At 36.2% G+C, this 22,934-nt stretch overlaps 1 protein-coding gene across 2 annotated transcripts in view; it reads right to left on the bottom strand.

Annotated features, from left to right (window-relative positions):
• KPNA3 (karyopherin subunit alpha 3) overlaps window positions 1-22,934 on the bottom strand; it is a 113,554-nt gene that overhangs the window by 49,634 nt on the left and 40,986 nt on the right. For both annotated transcript variants that reach the window (XM_072610507.1, XM_072610508.1), the window contains exon 2: window positions 3,701-3,745. In XM_072610507.1, the coding sequence (XP_072466608.1) occupies window positions 3,701-3,745 (45 nt within the window). The remainder of the gene's footprint in view (window positions 1-3,700; window positions 3,746-22,934) is intronic.

Raw genomic sequence — 22,934 nt, 5'->3', positions numbered from 1 at the left:
ACATGCTCAACATCACAGAGGTAATAAATGTCTGAGACCAATATGAACTCAAAAAGATGAGTCTTCCTAACTCCAAGCCCAGCACTCTATTCACTGCATCACCTGGTTTCCCAGTCCCAATTTTAATTACCAAATTCAATGACCCTTTCTCAAGCGTGATCCTTCTTGAACCTCTCTGTAGCTTTTAAAACTATCAATCACCCACTCTCTTCTTCCTGATACTCTCTTCTCCCTAGGCTTTCACGATACTGCTGTCTCTTGGTTCTCCTTCCATCTGCTGGACCACTTCTTAGTCTCCCCCTTTGCTAGATCTTCACCCAGGTCATGTTCACTAAACATATGTGTCCCACAGCTTTCTCCTGGGTATTATTCTCCTTTCCCTTTCTATTTCATTTGGTGATGTCATCAGCACCCATGAATTCAATTATAGAAGAATTTAATTATCTATGTCAAAGATTCTCAAATCTACTAATTTTCCTGACTTCCAGTCTCTGCTCCAATTGCCTATTAGACATCTTGAACTATATGTCCTGTAGATATATTAAACTCAGCATATACAAAACTGAATTACTTATCCTTTCCCCCTAAACTTTTCCCTCTTCCTAACTGCCCTTTTATTGTTGAAGGTACCACCATTCTCCCAGGCACCCAGGATTGCAACCTATGTGTCATCCTTGACTCTTTGTAGCCTCTCACTGCCAATATATAATCAGTTGTCAAGACCTGCATAATGGCAAGCAAAGTAAGATTTTTTTCTGGTTTTTCTAGATTGAGTTTTAGTCAATAAAGTGCTGTTGACTGAAGAGTCTCTGATTGAATCAAGAGTCTTTGATTGGAAACAGTAGATATATTGGTTGGAGGAAGCAGAGAGAGAAGCAAAGCTGAGAGAGAGAAGTGAGTGTGAGTAGGCTAGGGGAACTTGTTTGTGGGGAGGCCTAATAGAAAGAATGTTTGTGATGATGGGAGCCCTGTCTGTTGGTCTATGTCAACTTCTCAGACAGAAGTCCTGTCTGTTGCTCTGTGTTAGTTTCCTAGACAGAAGCCCTGTCTGTTGGTCTTTATGAGTGAATTGAGATGATGGTGCTAGTAATGTGTATAAACAGTTATAGCCCTGTTAAGCTTTGTTTTCCTAGAAACCAAAGCTGTATGCAGGAGCCCCTGGGGTCTGCTGCCAAGCGGAAGCAGAGAGTTGCTTGCGTGTGAACCCAGGCAAGAGCTGGGAGTGGTTGTCCCATGGGGGAGGAGCCATAGGGTTTGGAAGTCAGTCTTGAGTCAAGATGAGAGGACTTTACTTGGATACTGTAACTTGATTAAGGACATTGTTCTTACAGTGACCTAGGGATGGATAGTGTGGTATTTTCTGAAACCTCTTAAGAACGCATCGTGCTAGGGAAGGCTGTAGCCTGGGACCCCCTGACTTTGAGGATGCAATGGTCTATGCTATGTGCCATATGAAATGCATATATGTATTATATGTTTTGCTTAAGGATGTTGCTATGAATGCTATGCTTTACTCTACTGGACAATGTTTAGTTTATTGCTGAACAGAGAGTTCATTATACTGTGCAATTAGACCCTTAAAATCATTCACAGTAGCAGTCCTCAGGTGTGCTGTTGTAATTGGCTTTACAACCCATTCATTTAACTTCGGTAACATCTCTCACATACACCTACTTCTCTCATCTAACAGTGCTGCTATCCTGGTGCAGTTCTTCATTACTTCATTCCTGTACTACTGTAAAGGCCTATAGCTGGTCTCCCAGCCCCAAGTCTCTCCTCATTCCAGACCATCCTGCATCCAACTGCAAAAGTAATTTTCCTAAAGTGCAGGTCTGATCAGGTCACTCCCTACTCAATAAACTCTCGTGGCTCCATATCACCTCCAAGACCAAATAGAAAATCATCTTTTTTGCTTTCAAAGTCCTTCATAACCTGGAGCCTTTCTACCTTTGCAGATTTCTCACAACTACTCCCCTCTACATACTCTGCCGTCCAGTGACATTGGTCTCCTTGATGTTCCTCAGACAGGACACTACATCTACTGACTCTATCAAAAAGGTAGAGTAGTAGAAAATTATCAGAGTATGAGAAAGCTTATATATTAGAGTACCAAATTTTATCTAAAGGCCAGTAAAGCAAAAAGTTATGAAATTTTGGAGAGTCAAAGATAATTCTATGGGTAAATTAAAGTCACAGTCTTAATGATGGTGGTAATGTTATCAATGGTCAAATGAATGCCAATTAAACTGCTTCTTTCCAAGGTTCTCTTGTCTTCTGGACAATGAGGAAGACTTAATCCTTATATAGTTATTGGATTCTAGGATAGGAATACTGCCACTCAAAACAGAGGTCAAATACCAGACATACAGAATTCAATAAACATCACTGAACTGAAATGACTTTCTCAATTGCAACAAGAATATTACTTACATTTCTTATATATCCTCTAACTACCATCTGTTGTTACTTGAAAAACGCCATCAGAAAAATAAATTAAGAACCGAAAGGCCAATATCTCCACAAAACCTGAATATATATACTTTAAATTTGAAAAAAGAAAAAACAGTATTTTTAAAAATGAACTTTAAAGCATGTTATACTAAAAAAAAATTGGGGGGGGATGTCTACACATAGTCTTTATGTTCAGATTACCTCTTTACAAAAGTTTTTAATAAAATAAAATAATAAATAAAAATTTTAATAAATAAATAAAAATAAAACCAAGTACTACATTCTAGTTTTAGTTGGTTTCTTGAGAGGTCTCTATTCATTCAGCAGGACTATAGAAAACCATTCTACCTAATGGAAATAAATATTTAGTCAATCCCAAAGAGTGCATTAATGTAAATATATCAATCAGAAATAATACATCTATTAGTAGTAGTACATATAGGGATAAACAAGAACTCATATTTATATGCACTTTTTACACAGGGCAAGGGACTTTCCTTTAAACACCCTATGAAATAGGGCATCTAAGCAAATACTATTATTCCTATTTTACAGAGGAGTTAACTGAGGCTCAAAAAAACTAAGTGCCTTGCTCATGGTCATAAAGCCAGTAAATGTCAGAACTGAAGCACAAATTCATATTTTCTGACTCTAAGCCCAGTATTCTTTCTTCAACATTACTATCTTTGCAAATTCCCATTTCCAAAGGCCTGACAAAATCTAGTTTTTACTTCTTCTAAAAGTTAAGAATGTAAATGAAAATGGATTGTTGAGAATGGAACAATTCTAAATACGAAGTCCAGAGAGATGTAAAGAATACACATTTTAATTAATAGTAAGAAAATACTCTTAAATAGAACTGCTTAAAAAATTTTGTCTCCTTATTAAGTAACTGATATTCTTTCATTATGATGAAAATAAATTTAGAAATCCTCTCTATTAGAAAATCAGCAGCAAAGGATAATTAATAAAAGCTATAAAGATAAAACAATGAACAAAATTGGAATAAAATTATGTGAACACTGTAGACACACAAATCCTTGCTGAATCAAACAGATGTTACAGAGATGTTGAGGGTTTAGAAAAGCATGCATTGCTGCTTTCATAACATTACAGTTTCAGAAGGAGTTCTGTATGATGAGGAATAAAGATCAGTTTTCAAAAGACATAGCTTATAATTCAGATTAAATACAATTTTAACATTAGAAAAGGAATTACCACACAAATAACAAAATCATAAACCTCTTACCTTACGGAGTTCAATTGTTACTTCATTTCTGTGTCTTCTCATAGTCTGAAAAGACAAAAAGATATATAAATATTAACCTAAAACAAAAGATCAATAAAGTTTATGACACTGTGCATAATTTTTTCAGCCATTATGATACTTATAAAAATTAAACAAAGGTCAAATATTTTAAAATTATCATTGGATATTAATTTTCACATTATCTAGAAACATTACAGGTTCTGTAGAAATTACTGAAAAGTAAAGTTCATGTCTACTAATAAGAAGAAAGAGAAATACTTGGCATTGAGAATATAAAACATAAAAAATTCTTTAAAAAACTATGGAATTTGATCGCAGAAAGAAACAGACCATTTTCTTTTATATTATGCTTTGTTTTATGATTTCTCCCATTCATTTTAATTCTTCTATGCAACATGACTAAGGTGAAAACATATTTAATGGGAATGTATGTGTAGAACCTATATAAAATTGTATGCCATCTCAGGGAGAGAGTGGGGACGTGGGGAAGAAGAGGAAAAAATTCTAAGACATATGGAAGTGAAAACAAAATAATTTTAAAAACTAAAAAAAAATTCTTCAAAATAATAAGGGTTGAAAAATACAGTTTGTTTGAAATACTCTCTTAGTTTCCTTTGCACACTGCATATACACACTATAAATTCTGCTCTAATAGAGGGTCTGGTCCTTCCGTTCTTGCCCCTTCCACTGCCACTATTATCAATGTATATTTCCTTTCTACACTTCTCTGATTAATCTCTAAGCTCCAGAACAAAACAAAGAAATAGCTGGTCTCTCAATTTTTCTTTAAAAAATATACTTTTAAAATAGTATAAACTTGATAATCTCAATAAAGCATAATATTGCTTATTATTGGAAACTGTAACTAACTTAAATCAGATGTAATACAAAGAAGTCCGTGTTTGACACAACAACTCTGAGGGCATTAAGTTATCAATTCTCAAAAGCATTTTAAAGAAGAGAAAATACCACAAGTGTGAGGAAGCTTTTAGATTTTATTCCTACTCCCCTAAAAGATGACAAAAACATTAATAACTACTAACTCAAATGTTTTCTTTTCCACTTATATAAAATATTTAGGAGAATAAATTAAATACATGTCCAGGACTTAATCATGGTATTAGAATGGAATTAGAATTATTCCACAGCAGATCATGTAAAGGTGAGGAATATAAGAAATACAATCAATCAAAAAGAATATATTAAGAACTTATTTTGTGCCAAGTAAGAGCTGGAGATATAAAGAAAAAGGAAAAACAGTCTTGCCCACAAGAAGCTTAACATTCTAACAAATGAGAAAATATGAATCAGTACATATGATTACAGAATAGTTGGAAGATGACATTAGAGGAGATGACACTAACAGCTGGGGGTTTCCTAAGAAAGGTTTCCTGAAAGAGGTTGTTGAATCTTAAAAGAAACCAGGAATTTTAAGATTTAGCAGTTCAGAGGGATAGCATTCTGGGCATGAGAAATAGCCAGTGGCAAAGGCACAGAGATGGGAGATGGTGTGTTACGTTTGATGAATAGCAAATAATGCCAGGATCACCATACTATAGATTTTGTGAAGGGAAGAAAAGGCAATTAGACTGGAAAGGCAGGAAGGGGACAAAACAAAGAGCTTTATACCTGCTCCCCACTCCCCCAAAAAAGAATCTATATTGAATACTGGAACTAATAAGGAGCCATTGGATGTTACTGAATATAGGTATGATACGATCAGTTCCACACTTTAGGAAAATCACTTTGGTAGCTGTGTGGTAGATGGGCTTGAAGTAGAGAGCTGAGGCAGGGTAAGTATTTAGAAGGCTACTGCAATTATTCAGTAAGAAGTGGTAAGGGCTGAAACTAGGGTGGTAGCTATGTTAACGTAGAGAAGGCAATGTGTTTAAGAAATGTTAGAAATAACAAATGACAAGATTTGGCAATAGATTGGATATATGGGGAAGAATGAAGAGTTGGGGATAATTCTGAGGTTCAAGGGATGTTGGTGTCTTTAATAAAAGCAGGGAAGTTGGAAAGGGAGGGTTTGGCAGGGAAAGATGATGTGTTCTGACCAGGACAAGATAAACAGATTTGTTAATAATCATCTAGATAAATAATAGTTGATACCCTGAGAGCTGGTGAGATCACCAAGTAAGAGAATATAGAGAGAAAAGAGAAGAGGACCCAGGAAAGAACTCTGGGAGTTAAACACAGTTGTTAGCTGACTAGAAGAAAACGCTACCTTAAAGGCTCTCCTTCAACAAGCTAGGTCAATAATTAGAACAAGAAAAAAGTTGACTGGGTTGCCTTTAACAAATTACCAAGTTCTTTTAATGATTCTCATCTCCTTGAAAAAATGGTTCATCTTTTTTCAGTACCAACACTCTTCTGGTGATGCTTTAAGTCACAAAATACCATAGACTCCAAAATACTGACACTGAGGAACTCCAATGGAGGACACAGGTAGGTTGTAATATATCACAGACACAGAATAAGGAAGGAATAAAGCATTTATTTCATCAAAGGAATGTATAATAAGAAGGAATAATGGGCTGGTGTTATGGCAAGAAAAAGGGATAACCAATGAAGAGTTTATGGGCTCTGTTGGTATGGGGAAAAACTGGACAATTCATGGGCTCTACTGGTATTCTTGTAATATAAGAACACAAGGAAAACTTCTAGCACCTAAAGATGGTCACCTGTGGTGAATTTACGTACCTTCCAGGGATGGGAGATAGCCAGTGCCAAGGAACACAGTTAGGAAGAGCCATGTGTGAGCAATATAGAGAAGACTAATTTAGTTGGATTGAAAAGTATGGGAGGGGAGAAATGTCTGATGAAGCTGGAAGATGGGTTGGGGCAAGGTAGTATAGGGCTTTAAAAACTAGACAGAAGAATTCCTATTTTATTCTAGAGTCTATAACAAGTCACACATGACTGGCTGAGTAGAGCAATCATATGTTCAGATCTGTGCTTAAGGAAGTAACTTTGCCCAGGATGCTTTGATCTACATTGAGGGAGGTGATAATGATGAAATCACAGGTCGATCTGAATATAGTATATGATGTGGACCTAAATTCACAATACTGATGTCTAAGTACTTCAAAACTGCTATCAAATAAAGATTTCTTTTCTCAATCTTTGATTAACATAAACTTATTTAAAAATTAACTCCATATTGTATACATAGAGGGGCCTATTTTTCTATTTTATTCCATTAATCTATTTTTTATTTACCATCAGATAGCTTTAATATTTGTTGCTTTACATCATGAAATATGATGTTCCCATTCAGTTTTTGTCATAGGTACCTTTGGAGTTCTTGCCTGCTTGCTTTTCATATATAAACTATTAGTCTTTTGTCTAATACTATAAAATTTACTATTGCTATTCTGACCGGTATTTATTTCACTAAATGAAGTTTCCATTTAGTTCCATCTGTTTTATATTTTCTGGTTTCACTTTCAATAAGAACCAGAGGAAGCATAGCATACTACACAAGGAACTAGACTTGGAGTTAGAAAGACCTGGGTTTAAAACCCACCTCAGATAATTACTAGCCAAGTGACCTTGTGCAAGTCACTTAAATCTCTGTGTGTCTCAGACTGCTCTTCTATAAAATGAAGAGAGTTGGATATGATGGTCTCTGAGGCCCCTTCCAGCTCTACATATAATTATAATGAAAATGTCAATATGATTGAGGTTCAATTTCTCCAACAGTAATATAAACATTGGTCACTCTACAAAAATCACACATTTAGAAAGTCAATGTTTAAATTAATATCTATGGTCATTCAATCATTTATTATTTATTAAGTGCCTATTATGTGCTCAGTGCTGGAGATACAAGGAAAGGCAAAAACAAAACAACACCCCCCCCCCAACAAAATAATTTTCTCTGCTCTCAAGGAGCTCAGTCTAATAGGGAGACAAAATGCAACAACTATGCACAAATTGTGCATATGCATATGTATGACCATGCGCGCGCGTGCACGCACGTGTGTGTGTGTCTGTGTGTGTGTGTGTGTGTGTGTGTGTGTGTGTGTGTGTGTGTATTATAAAGGATTAACAAAGAAGGTCTGAAGGAAAGCAGGGAAGTCAGAAGGCAGAGAGAATTTCAGAGAAAAATCCAGTGGAAATACATGAAGTTGGTAAATGAAATGTCTTGTTTAAGGAATAGTGAGGAGCACAGTGTTACTAAATTGCAGAATATGTGGGGGGATGTAAGATATAAGAAAATTAGAAAGGTAGAAAGGGACCAGATTATGAAGGGCTTTGAACATCAGAGTATTTTACATATTTTGCTGAAGCCACAGGAGTTTATTCAAAGGTGGGGGAGGGTGATTTGATCAAACCAGTTTTTAAGGAAAACCAATTTGACAGATGAATGGAGGATGGATTGGACACAATCTAAGAACTAGGGATTTCTCACACCCTCAGATCTCTTTTCTACTACTCTATTACCATCACTGAAGAAGTGATAGGAGTCTACAAAGGTTTAAGGACCATTTGGCATTTTTTTCTAGTTCAATGAGAACCACTGCAAAATCATACACATACATGTACATACGTACATACACATATATAAGTATATGCATGTGTGTGTTTTGCCTGCACACACATTCATCACTAGCAACTAACCTGCCAGTAATGAACTTAGACAGCAGGCTGTCACAAAGTCTGTCACTTAGCCCACATTAGAAGTCTTCTCAGTAAGGGAAACCTGCCAGAATTTGTACTCTATTGGCATGGACTTCAAAGGATCTAGGGTCAACTCCATGTAGAAGTAGGACTTCTGAAGAAGGCTTCAATCATTCATAAAAATGATGTCACAAGAAAGCCAAGAGGAGTTCTGGGACCCACTAATAGAAACCTTCATTTAGTATGACAATAATCCCTTAATCAAATTTTTTTGGATCCAGTCATTTCAAAGTTTCAAATAAAACCAACTATACCATAATCCCAACTTATAATTTTCCCTCTTGTCCAAATGTGCTTTTGAGAATTTTCAAAATACCTCTTAAAATTCATGTAAATTCTATCTACAGCATTATTCTGTATTCGTTTAATAATGTTAAAAAAAGATGTGAGGTTAGTTTGAAATACTTACGCTTTATGGTCTTCGAAAACAAAAGACGAACACAACAACAACAACAATTTATCCTTTACAAATCCACACTACTTCATTTTCTAGGTACTCATAAACCATACCATTTATAATGCATTCTACAGTTTTGTCCATTATTGAAGTCAAGCTGAATACTGTGGTTTGAAGACTATTCCTTCTCCAAACCACAAAGCTATTATGTATCAGATATGAGATCTGAACCTAGCTCTTCCTGACTTCTGTCTAGCAGTGTTTCACGTTGCCTCATGGGTTTAACTCCCTCAAACATTTTCTCCTAACTTCAGTACCATGGTAGGTTCCATTAAATTAAATGGAGAAAGAAACTGACAATTTTTGTGATGAAATGTAGACTACATTGCAGTAACTGTCCAAGAAAAAGCTTAACCAGTTTCACAGCTAATTGATCAAACTCATTACTTCTAACCAAGGGGTCAGCGATTTCTCCTTCAAGGAGTATCTCATGTCCATGAACTTCATCTGCAGTCCATGCACTCCTTCCCCACCATACTCTCTGCAGCCAAAACATTTGGTCAATTGTCAAAGATGTTCAAATTACTTTACTGCTATACCAGAGATTATTGGGGAACAATTATATGAATTTTCAGGTTATAAGCATACTTGCTTAGACTTATACCTTTACTTCTCAGTTCAAAATTAATCTCTCCTTTGGCTCTCCTAGACACTTAAAAGTATCATAGACAGTTCAGTCCTTTTTGTTTTATATCTAAGTCCCCACCCTTTAGTTTCATGTCAAAACTTCTCCATGCAATCCTAGAACTTGTATTCATTATTTTGTTGCCTTCAGTGTTTAATTCTTTATCAATCTATGTACTTATCTGCCTATCAGTCACTCTATCTCCTACCCTTAAATTCCTTACCTGTCATTTAAAAGTGTGCAATAAAAAAAGTTTCTAAAAGATAAGGAAAAGAATGCTGAGAATATTCTAACATTAAGCCTACACTTTAGGAGAACAATTTTCAAAAAGTTAAGACAAAGACAGGCAGGATCACATGGTCAGAGACTCTAGAGAATAATTTGGTAAAGTCACAAATTATTACTTTGAGGAAGTAATCATAAAAAGACCAATTTGTCAACACAGAAAGTTCTCAGGTGACCTCAAATTTTAAAAGGGCCCATTCAAAAGATGGAATCAAGGATTAATGGAATAGGCCAATAAAAAGTGCTATGGTTACGAACACTACATGCAAAAGGCTGGCAAGAAATGTTAAGGACAACAAAATAGAGCTTTAAAAAAAACCAGTTCCCTCCCCCCCCCCCCCCAAAAAAGCAGGGGAGGACCTATCTGTACAAAAATATTTATAGCAGCTCTTTTTGTGGTGGCTAAGAACTGGAAATCAAAGGGATACCTGTCAACTGGGGAATAGCTAAGCATGACTGTAATGGAATATTATTGTCCTATAAGAAATGACAAGCAGGATGATTTCAGAAAAACCTGGAAAGACTTGCGTGAACTGACTCAAAGTGAAATGAACAGATCCAGGAGAACTTTGTACACAATGACAACAATACTGTCCGATGAAGAACTGAATAATTTAGCTATTCCCAGTAGTATAACAACCCAAGCCAATCCCAAAGGACTAATGATCAAGCATACTACCCATCTGCAGAGAAAGAACTATATTGACAATACAGACTGAAGCATGCTATTTTTCACTTTCTTTCATTTTTTCTTTTATTCAAGTTGTCTTACATAAAATGACCAATATAGAAATGTTTTGCATAATTGCACATCTGTAACTTATATTTGACTGCTTACCATCTCAGGTGGAGGTGGGATGAAGAGGAGAGAGAGAAAGAATTTGGAACTCAAAACTTTAAATTGTTTTTAAAAATTGGAAAAAAATAAACTATACTATTCCTCTTCAACCCCCACCCCCTGCCCACACACACAAACACAATTCTATGTTAGGGGCAAAACTGTAGGATTACATGATCTATAACTGAAAGAGACCTATAAAGTCAAGTCTAACTCCTTCACCTTACAAATGAGACAATGGGAGCCCAGAGAGGTTAAGTGATTTTCCTATGATCACTAAGCTAGTAAATCTCTTTGGCAAGATTTTATACCCAAGTCTTCTTGACTCCAAATCTAGCACTATACCAGGACAGGTTCTTTATATCCAACATATGATAGGCAAAATTAAAGCAAAATGTCTCAAATCTTATTTTGCTTCTGCCATCTCTATTAAGGAAAATGGTCTTCAAAAACTAGACAGGATGGTAAAAAAAAAATTAAGAACTAAAATTCAATATAAATGAAAAGGTAAGATCATTACTTGCTTTTTTCACTAAGTTCTTGTCACCTAGTTCTGGATAAATTACATCCCAGAGTACAAAACTACAGGTCTGATTCTTTGAGTGGTGATTTATGAAGAATCAAGGAAAATGGGGAAGGTGAAAGAGTACTGAAAACAGGTTTAGTTTGAAAGAGTCAAAGACAACAGACTATACAGACTCTCATCTGATGAGTTTCATGTCCACTCTTAGAAAAATTCTATGAATACTTAAAAGATGGTTTGAGAACATTCAGTAAGGAAATCAGTGATCACTATAAGGCAACATGGACTTATCAAGAACAAGTCAGTCACTCCAGACTAAGCTCATTTCCTTTTTCGTTGGATTACTAGATCAGTAGTTATGTAGGGATGCTGTAGGTATAGTATACCTGAATTGTTTGGTGAAGTATGATTTATAGGATTTGGAACTGTAAGGGACCTTAGAGATCAGAGACTATCCGGTAAGTCCACACCCTCATTCTTTAGGTGAGAAAACTGAGACTCAGAAAGGGGAAGTAAGTGATTTACCCAAGTTATATAGCTGGCAGACTGGTATTTTTAACTCAAGTACTCTGACTCTATGACCAATCTACTTTTTACTATACCATCCTGCCTTTCATATCCTTGTAGATCACATGGAAGATCTATGAGTATAATGGATTTATGTCATTGTGAAAGGGGATCTTCACTGGACTGACCCAGGGATCTGGCTTTATACCAGCTGCATTTATCATTTTATCAATGGCAAGCTGGCAAATTCATAGGCTTGTTGACAGGAAAACACTGAGAGACTATAAAATCATAGGTGGCATGTTTATGAAAATGTGCAGATGGCAAGAAGCTGAGAAGCATAACAATACGATGGATAATAGAATCAGAGTCCTAAAAGATACTGACAGGCTAAAATAATGGATTCAATCTGATGAGATGAAATTTAATGAGAACAAATTTTAACAAAATCAATTATGTAAAAGGTATGATGGGGAAAATGTCTAGACAGCAGCTGGAAGAGACAGGGAGGCTGGTACACAAATATATTACTATCATCTATTCCCCAAAAGATAAATGGTCAAAGGATATGAACTTCAAAAAAAAGTAAACTTATCAACAGCCATATGAAGGACTGCTCCACTCTTCCAAATGATTAATAATAAGAGAAATGAAAATTTGAGTAAACTTTGATGTTTGCCATTACACCCTGCAAACGATCAAGAGGCCAAGACTTACAAAAAAGTCAATACTGAAGGGACTGTTGTCAATGGCATTGGGAATTGATTGGGGGAAAGAAATCTTATCTTACCACACAGGAAAATAGGAGGCAAAAGGGATGGGGGAGGAGTGCGCTGATAGAAGGAAGGGCAGATTGGGGGAGGTAAAAATCTGAAGGAAAACACTTGAGAATGGACAGGGTAAAAGGAGAGAGAGTAAGATAAATGGAGGGAAATATATAGTTGATAATCATTACTGTGAAAAAAAGATTTCTTAAAGTGAAGTTTCTCTGATAAAGACTTCATTTCTCAAACATTAAAAAGTGAAACAAATTTACAGAAAAAAGAGACATTCCTCAATTGATAAATGGTCAAAGGATATGAATAGGCAGTTTTCAGACAAAGTAATCAAATCTATCTAGTCATGAAAAAGTGCTCTAAATCACTACTGATTAGAGAAATGCAAATTAAAACAACTCTGAGCAACCAACACATAATTATCAGTTTGGTTAGTATGAGAAAAAAGGAAAATTAAAATATTGGAGGGGTTGTGGGAAAATTAAAACACTAATGCACTGTTGGTGAAGTTGTACACTGACTCAACCATTTTGGAGAGCAATTTGGAACTATGCCCAAAGAGCTATAAAACCATTCATACCCTCTGACCAAACAATACCACTATTAGGTCTGTATCCCAAGGAGATAAAAACCAAAAGGAAAAGGACCTATGGATACAAAAATATTTACAGTAGCTTAGTGGTGGCAAAGACCTGGAAATTGAGGGCATATCTGTCAACTGGGGAATGGCTGAACAAACTGTTGTATGTGATTGTGATAGAATACTATTGTGCTTTAAGAAATGACAAACAGGACACTCTCAGAAACATCTGGAAAGTCTTACATAAAATGATACAAAGTGAAATGAGCAGAACCAGGAAAACATTGTACATAGTAAAAAGCAATATCGTATGGTGATCTACTGTGAATAACTTAAGCTATCCTCAAAAACACAATGATCCAAGACAATTCTGAAGGACAATGATGAAAGGTGCTCTCTATCTCCAGAGAAAAAACTGGTAGAACCTGAATGCAGATAAAAGATAATTTTCCTTTAATTTTTTCTCAAGGAATTTTTTGGTTTGTGTTTTCTTTCACCATATGACTTACATAGAAATTTGTTTTGCAAGACTACACATGTATAACCTATGCAAAATTGCTTGCCTGCTTGCCTTCTCACTGGGGTGGGGGGAGAATCTGGAACTCAAAATTTGGGAAAAAAAAAAAGGTTTTTACGTGTAACTGGGAAAATTAAAAAAAAATGTTTTAAAAGACTGACAGGAAGTTGAAAAATCATAGGGAAGATTTATATTAATTGAGGCAGAGTGAAATAAGCAGAAGGAAAATACACACAATAAATAAATCTTAGTCATTATAATAATGAAAATAAAAAGATCACTAAAACAAAGCCAAATGTGGTGCAATGTTAACGACCAATCTTGGCCACATTTAATAGATGATGTTTTTCCTCAAAGGAACAAAGGGGATGGAAGAATGTGAACAATGTGCACTGGTAGTCATACAGAGTTGCTGAAGTCCTCTAATAATCAGAAAAAAAAATCAAGACAACATTAAGATACGTTTCACAACTACTATAATGGAAAAATTATCCAAAAAATAATTTTAAAAAGCAGAACTGTCAGGAATATGTTTGGCGAGGCCGTAGACTGGTGAAATTTACTTGAGAAAATAATCTGGCACTACGCAATAAGAATCACAAAACTGAACACACCTCTTTATTCAGCAATTCTACCACTAGAACTTTATTTCTGAAACATCATTATAATGAAAAAAGAAACTATCTTTATAAAAATATTCATATCTAATCTATTATAACAGCAAAAAACATACAATTGTATGCTCAATCAGAAAAGGGCTGAATACACTACAATCTATTAATATAATGTTAGTGAGGTGCCATGAAAGATAATAAATATGAAACATACAAAGAAATATGAAAAGATCTATCTAAAGTGACAAAGAGTGAATTCTACAGCAGAACTATATACACACTGAAAACTATTAACAGTGAGGGAAAACAAAGCTCACAGTGGCAGAATTTAAGTTAAGTCTTACATGGAGTCACAAAATAAAATATCATTGGTTTTGCCTTGCTAAAAACCAGGGGGTCTAGCTAAGATTTGCTCCCTTGTTCTAGATGTTTGATTGTTCATATTCATAATCAATGAAAATGTTTTTTAAATGAGTATCTGTTGAAATTTAATCTTTGACATTTTTATCAGCCCAGAGTCAAATATAGCTGCTGATCTCTATCCCTGCCCCACTGCCAGTGGCAAGTTTAATGTAGGAAGTACTGTCATCACTCCCCTTTCTAAATTTTGGAGAAATCAAAAAGAATCAAAGCACACACTGCTGGAGGAAAGAAGGGCCTTTTCATATTATCTGGTCTAACCCCTACATTCTGTAGCTAAGAAAACTCATGCCCAAACAGTAAAATGAGTGCCAAAAGGCTCATAAAACTTTGTCTAATTCTAAGATCAGTATTATCTCCAGTATATCAAACAGCTAACTGTGGTCCCACCTTACATGGAGACCCCTCTTCTTATCAAATCAAACTAGATCATTTGCTGTCTAAACATGCTCTTTACTTTCCACTCTTTATGTCTTTTTTCCTCCATCTCCACCTGTCTACCACATAAAACTACTTTAAATTGCTTTAAGGGTTAGGGTTAGAATTGGAGTAGGTACTATTATTAACACCCTCATTTTATAGAAGAAATTGAAGTTGAGAGGCTAAATAACTTATCCAGGGTCACACAACTAGTCAGTATTTATGGCAGAACGTGCACTTAGGTCTTTCTGACTCTAAGTCCAGATTCTATGCTGTCTCTCTCATACTTGAGGATTCAGTTCACATTTCAGCTCTTCTGTGAAGCCTTCTTTGACAAAGATCCTTTTCCTATTCTGAGTTCTGATGGCAATAAATATATGTATCCTTCATTTGGCATTTACCATTTACTACAACATACTGTTTGAAATTTTTTCACATGTATGTCTTACCCTCACAACTAGATTATATGTTCCTTGAGGAATGGGCACTTATTTTATACTTCTACATTGCCTGCAACAATGTCTTGCATTCTTCAGAGCAATCAAATCTTTGATTAAAACTTGAATGTCATTAAGGACTATTTAAAGACCATCATAATATAAACCCAAATAAATAATCATTTCTATATATTATCAATGAAACCTAGCAGGAAGAAATAGAGAAATTCTATTTTTTTTGATTATTCAACAAACATGTATTAAGTTACCTGAGGTATAAGGCATATTATTGATCTTACAAAAGGATTTCTTCAAATATCAACTATCCAGAGATACATATGTACTGGTTTATAGAAAGAGGTGAATGGAAGGAAAAACTTTAGGGAAAATATTAGGAATTGATGCCATGTGAAAAATGAGGACAAAAACTACTAAAAAAATATAATTAGTGGGAAAATATCCAGCTTACAAAAATACCCTTTATTTTTTCCCTGTTTAACATTTTTATTTAAAGTTTTGGGTTCCGAATTCTATCCTTTCCATCCTCCCTGCCTTCTGGTAACAGAAAGCAATCAGATACAGGTTATACACATTCAATTATGAAAAACATTTCCATATTAGTTATTTTGTACATGAAGATTTGAATAAAAATTTAAAGTGAAAGAAAGTGAAAAACAGCACACTTCAGTGTGTATTCAATCAACATCAGTTCCTTCTCTGGAGGTAGACAGTATGTGTCATCATTAGATCACTGTATTGCTGAAAATAGCTAAGTCATTCACAGTTCTTCATCAAGCAACATTGCTGTTACTATGTATAGTGTTCTCCTGGCTGTTCACTTCCCTATGCATCAGTTCATGTAAGTCTTTCCAGGTTTTTCTGAAGCCATCCTGCTCCTCATTTCTTATAGCAAAATAGTATTCCATCATAATCATACACCAAGGCATGTCTGAGCTATTCCTCAAAGATGGACAAGGTAGTGCCTTAATTTTTAATTCTTTGCCACGACACAAAGAGCTGCTATAAATATTTTTGCACAAACAGGGAAAAAGACCTATATCTTCAAAAATATTTGGGGAGTCAGCACCCTGAACTTCAGAGAAAATACAGAGAAATCAAATATCAACAGACATTGTTTCCTCTGTCTGATCATAGTTACCAGAGAGGGAAACACCCATATCTGGGTTTTCAAAGCTAGGGAGCTGCTTAGCGGCTTCCCAGAGTCTCTCATCTTGACACACAAACCTTCTTTCAAAAACTAAGCCCCAGAATAAAACCGGACCTCAGAGTCTTTATATATTTTTAAAGCCAGAGGGCATCACATCCCTTGAAATGTCTCATTAACAAAGATGTAGATCTTCCTACATATCTTCCCAGACCCAGGAATGGATGGGAAAGATCCTCCTTAATCACATTATTCAGAGGCATTATACTTCCTCATATAAACAAAAACAGTAAAAGATCCTACTTTGCTAGCCCTCACAGTATTTTACCCAGAATTCACTGGGAAATAGCCCAGGGGTGGGGTACAGTGAGGTGTGGTTTTAGGCCTGAAACATCACTAAGTCAACTAATGGTCGGGGCTGCCTGAGAAATACCCAGGCTGCCCTCCATCAATGTCTTCTTAGACAAGATAAACGGAGTATACATACATCTAAGGCCAGCGTACATATGATAGGTCAGTGAGTAGAAAATGTCATTATAACCCAGTACACAGCTGGTTCAAACCAATAAATTCTATAGGTGCAGTGGCACCTCTTCTCAGGAAGAGAGATAATGGTTTTTGCTGGGGCAGGCTGTCCTTGGGCTAGGGAGAAACTGCCTGGGATAGTGTTTTGAGGCTAGGGAGAAATGTGGTTTTTCAGAGAGAAATGTTATTTTAGGATTACTACTGTGATATAAGAAATGACGAGCAGTATGGCTTTAGAAAAACCTAGGAAGTGTACATAAAGTGAGCAGAACTAGAACATTGTACACAGCAACAGCAATACTATAACAATGATAAACTGTGAAAGATTTAGCCATTCTGATCAATATAATGATCCAAGATAATTCTGAAGGACTCATGACAAAAAATGCTACCCACCAGAGAAATCTCTGCATACAGATTAAAGCATACTTTATTCATTCAATTGTTCTTGCTTTATTTGTGGCAACATGGCTAGTATGTGCTGGGGATGGAAGCTCAATTCCAGGTGGACAGTCTCGGGCGGGTAAAGGTGGGAACTTCTAAATCTTAGAGTTCTCACGAGACCCCCCAGGAAACGACTGGGAATCGAGGTGAACCGAGCTATCTCGTGTATTTCCGCCTCTTCCCGTGAGAAACGTGATGGGAGAGAGCTCTCCCCGCCCTCGAGATTGTCCCGGATCTGGGCACACTATTGTTATCTAACAGCACGGTATTCAGATGCAAACTATGCTGCTGAAGAGTTTAAGTAGGATCAGGAAAGCCTGAAAGCTCTCTTGGGCGGAGGGGCGCTGAGCGGACAGGACAACAAGGCTCCGCTTTTCCTCTCTCCTCTCTCCCCTCCCCCTCGCTCCCCACTTATACTTCTACTTCCAATCTCTTATTGTAAGATCTTTGCCTCCTTGGGAGATTCTTCGCTCCCTCCTAAGGAAGAATTCCCCTGCACTTGTAACTAGACCCTGAAATAAAGCTCAACCCTTGTTCGACTCTGGAACGTCCTTTCTCTCATACGAGCATCCGGTTTGGCCAACCGAAGACCTCGGGAGGTGAGGTAAGAAGACTCGGGTAGCCCTCAGGCCTCTAGGCCTGGCAAGTATGAAAATGTTTTCGTGACTTAACAAGACATTTATTTATATCATAACTGATACATTGCTTGCCTTCTCAACGGTGGGGGAAGGGCTGTAGGGAAAGAATTGGGAACGTAACATTAAAAAAAATAAATGCTAAAATAATGAGTTTGAATTAACCATCATCTTTTGCATACATTCTTTAAGTTTATCAGTTTACTCTAGTAAACAGGTAGTTAAACAAATTTTACTGCAAATTACCCTACTGTTCCAACCTAACCTCTTCCTTTTAGTCTCTTAGAGACTGTGTGCTGGATAGAAAATGCTAATGCAATATTCTACTTCTACTTCCCATTCTGTTTAATGCATGCAAGAGTCAAAGGCAGTCAGTCACTCAACTTTATGTACTTTAGATATTGTGCCCAAATGACACAGCTATACTTGTCAATATGACTCATCACTGGTACATTTCTAGTCTCTCAAATACCACTGCAAAGTCCTAGATGACAGTAACAGTGAGGTGAAAAGTGATTACTAGACTGTAAAGTGTTTTTCTTTAGAAATACCCTTTTCAATTACACACAGTAAGGCCACAAATGTTTAACTTGTAAAAAGATTTACGAATATTTTTAAATAATTTGCTTATTTTAATTGATATATTACATATTACAGATAATCCACTTGGATAATTTTAGGTTTCCCAAGGAGCCATTAAATAAAATTATAACATTTAATTAAAATTATAACAAATTATTTATATTTCAAAAACTATTCATGCTGATTATAAGTTCCAGGCAAAACAATAATAGTGCCTAAATACATACATGAATCTGTTATCCAATCCTATTTAACTGTGAAAAACAGTCATGATATCCACACAGTACAATTAACAAACTTTAAGATAATATTGTGAAGAAGTAATCATATTTTAGTCAAGAAATATATTAAAGTTGTCACAAGAAAATTAAACAAATGTTATATTATGAGTTAAGAGTGACCAAACACCAAAACGGTTAGGGAGAAAATATCCTTTATAGCTAAATTTATAACCTAGGCATCATCAATGAGGCAGGCAGCTAGGTGGCTCAGTGGATAGAGTGCTGGACCTTAGTTCAGATCTGGCTTTGGACCCTTACTAGCTGGGTGACCCTGGGAAGTCCCTTAACCCTGTTTGTCTCTTTTTTCTCATCTGTAAAGTGAGTTGGAGAAGGAAATGGCAAACCATTCCTGTATCTTTGCCAAGGAAATCCCAAATGCGATCACGAAGAGTTGGACACAACTGAACAACAAAAACAACAACAACAATTCAGTAAGGCAAGTATTTTGAATTGCTTTTGAGTAGTGACAATTGATTAAGGGCCTACTATGTGTCAAGCACTGTGCAAAGCCCTGGTGATACACAGTAAGAAAGTCTTTGCTCTCAAGCAGATAATACTCTAATTAAAAAATACAACATATATAAGAGAGTTTGGCTTCAGGCAGGAGAGAAAATCCCAGAATCCCTAAGAGTTCAGATGGCAAGATCCAGGTTGTCCTTCAGGTACACCAGCAGGTCAAATGGATTTATCACCCACCCCCACCCTTGCCTATTGTTTTGTATCAATTATATGTTCCCCTATAACCTTCTCCAAGAGCCACTGTTTATAACAAATAATTTTTTTTAAAAAATTCAATAAAATTAATTTAAATACACTGAAAAAATTTGATATTACATGCAGTAATCCACAGTGGTGAACCCCCAGCCTCTCTGCAAAGGAGTACGGGTGTCTTTTCATATCCTTCGTTGGGTTTATTCTTTGTCATTTTGGGGGGGGTGGCATAGCCAATTTTTCAAATTTTTTTTGTGGTTCTTAGAATTTATACTCTTGTAGTTACTGTACAAATTGTTTTCTTGGCTCTGCTTACTTCTCTTTATATCAGTTCATTTATATCAGTTCATTCTTCCTACACTTTTCTATATTCTATTTTTCATTTCTTATATCCTGATAGAGTCTATCACATTCATTACTACAATATATATAGCTATTTTTCCAATCAATGGGCACCAATTTTGTTTCCAGGTCATCAATATCACACACAAAAAAATGCTACTTTAACTCCTTTGTTTTATATGAGAATTTTCCTTCCACCAATAACCTTGTTGGGTATATATAGCTGGCTGTGGACTCTCTAGGTCAAAGGTCAAAAGCATTTTGGCCCTTTCAGTTACTGTAAGAATGACCGATGGGGGCAATTGAAAGAATGAGATCACAAGCACATGGAGAGCCAGCTAAGTGGCACAGTGGATAAGCCCTGAAGTTGGGAGGCGCTGAGTTCAAAGCCAGCTTCAGACACTTGACACTTACTAGTTGTGTGATGCTGGGTAAGTCACCTAACCCTGATTGCCTCGCAAAACAAAAAGAAAAAAAGGAAAGAAAAAAGAATACATGGAGAAGTGGTTGGTCTTTAGAAAATGGAGGAAAAGAGAAAATAGGGGATGATTTCAAGGAGTTTTGAGATGAAATAAGTGAAAGAGGGAGGCCTAGAATGAATGACCTCATTTTTTCCAGTAAAGTACTCAGCTAAAAGGGTGATGGAGGAGGTGCTATCAGAATGTTGAGGAAAGAAGAGACCTAGAATAGCTTCTGTAGGGAGTAACAAAAGTACTGCTTTGCACTAGCAAGGGCCCATGGAATTTAGAACACATAAATTGAACTAAATAAAGAAGAAATCTAATGAATTTAGAAAACACAAATACCCAAATGAAGTGTTTTTGTGATCATCAAACAATATGAACAACAGTATCTTAAGAGACAACCGTGTAGAAGAAGTGGTTCAACAATACTAAACTGCCTGCAAAGACTGTTTTTTCTCTTCTGCTCTTTTATCTTTTCAGAAAGCATATCCTCAACATGGACAAAGAACTTCTTCACAAAGACTTCATTAAGAATTTAAGCATATAAATAGAGTTGCTAATATATTAATTACCTTTTTCTTCTATTTTAAAGTCACATACATCTTTTCTATTTTGGGGGTGAATTTTCTTCTCTTTGAAATATAGTAGAAATTGATACCTGACTGCTTTTAAGTTTACATCACCTTCAGTATGGATTTTTTTCAATGTGTCAAACACAGAATTCTATACATTCTTCATAGAAGACCAGACTTGGAAAAGAACTTAAAGGTTTTCAATTCCAACCGCTCACCAATGCAAAAATATTGTCTGTTATGTGGTCAGGTTATCAATATACAGGTTATCCTACCCGAAGAAAAATATTGACTGTTAACTTGGCTCTTAATTGAAGACCTCCTGTGATGGGAGATTCATTACCTTCCAGTCCAACAATTAACAAAAGTTTTTACAAGACAATGCACTTCACTTTTGGACAGCTCTAATTGTTAGGAAGTTTGGGATTAAACAGAATCAAAATCTCCTTTCTTATAACTTTCAGGGGGGACATAGCCAAGATAGCAGAATAGAAGCAGAGACTTGCTACATCTCTCCCCAGAAAACCAGCCAAATACCAGTAAAAAAATGACTCTAAACAAATTCTGGAGTTGCAGAACCCACAGAATGACAGAGTGAAGCAAAGCTCCAGGCCAAGATGGCCTGGAAGGTGCATAGGAAGTCTATTGTGCCGCTCTGGGAGCAGAGCACAGTCTAGTATGGGCTGCACCGATACAGACAGGACATGGGCTATGGGCCGCATAGGCACAGACAGGACCTGAGCAGGCCTTGGGGGACTGAATCTCTGGCACCTGTGGCAGTTTCCAGATTTCACAACTCCAAAACACAGAGGACAAATTGGAAAATCAGTAGAAAAAACCTGTTGGACCTGTGTGAAAAAGTAGAGTGGTCTGACCCCAGCTCCAAGGCAGTGGAGGGGGTGGACAAGCCTGCAGCAGCAGCAGCAAAAGAGGCAGCAGCACTGACCGTTTCTGGAGCCCTACACCCACAGACTGTGGGAGAATCCAGAGGCTGATTGTACACCCTTCCTCACCACTGGAAGTGGAGAACTACCTTGAAAAGAGCTCAAAAGTCAAGTAAATGGCTGGGGAAACGAGCAAAAACCAGAAAAAGAATCAGATTATAGTCTTACTTTGGTGACAAGGAAGACCAAAATATACAAACAGAAAAAGACAACAAAGTCAAAGCTCCTACATCCAATGCCTCCAAGAAAAATATGAATTGGTTTCAGACCATGGAAGAACTCAAAAAGGATTCTGAAAATCAAGTAAGAGAAGTAGAGCAAAAATTGGGAAGAGAAATGAGAATAATGTAAGAAAATCATGAAAAATGACTATTACTAAAGGGGACCCAAAAAAATGCTGAAGAAAATAACACCTTAAAAAACAGACTAATCCAAACGGCAAAAGAGATCCAAAAAGCCAATGAGGAAAAGAATGTCTTCAAAAGCAGAATTGGTCAGGTGGAAAAGGAGATCCAAAAGCTCACTGAAGAAAATTCCTTAAATATTAGGGCAGATGCAAGCTAAATGACTATGAAAAATCAAGAAATTATAAAACAAAACCAAAGGAATGAAAACATAGCAGACAATGTGAAATAATTCACTGGAAAAACAACTGACCCGAAAAATAGATCCAGGAGAGAGTTTAAAAATTATTGGACTACCTGAAAGACATGATCAAAAAGAGCCTAGATAGGCATCATCTTTCAAGAAATTATCAAGGAAAACTACCTGATAATCTAGAAAAAGAGAGCAAAATAGATATTGAAAGAGATCCCAAGAGGAAAACTCCTAAGAATACGATAGCCAAATTCCAGAGCTCCAAG

Source organism: Notamacropus eugenii, chromosome 5, assembly GCF_028372415.1.
Source record: "Notamacropus eugenii isolate mMacEug1 chromosome 5, mMacEug1.pri_v2, whole genome shotgun sequence".
Classification (NCBI taxonomy): Eukaryota; Metazoa; Chordata; class Mammalia; order Diprotodontia; family Macropodidae; genus Notamacropus; species Notamacropus eugenii.
Note: the sequence above shows the minus strand (reverse complement) of the source record. Positions and strands in the feature narration are given on the sequence as shown.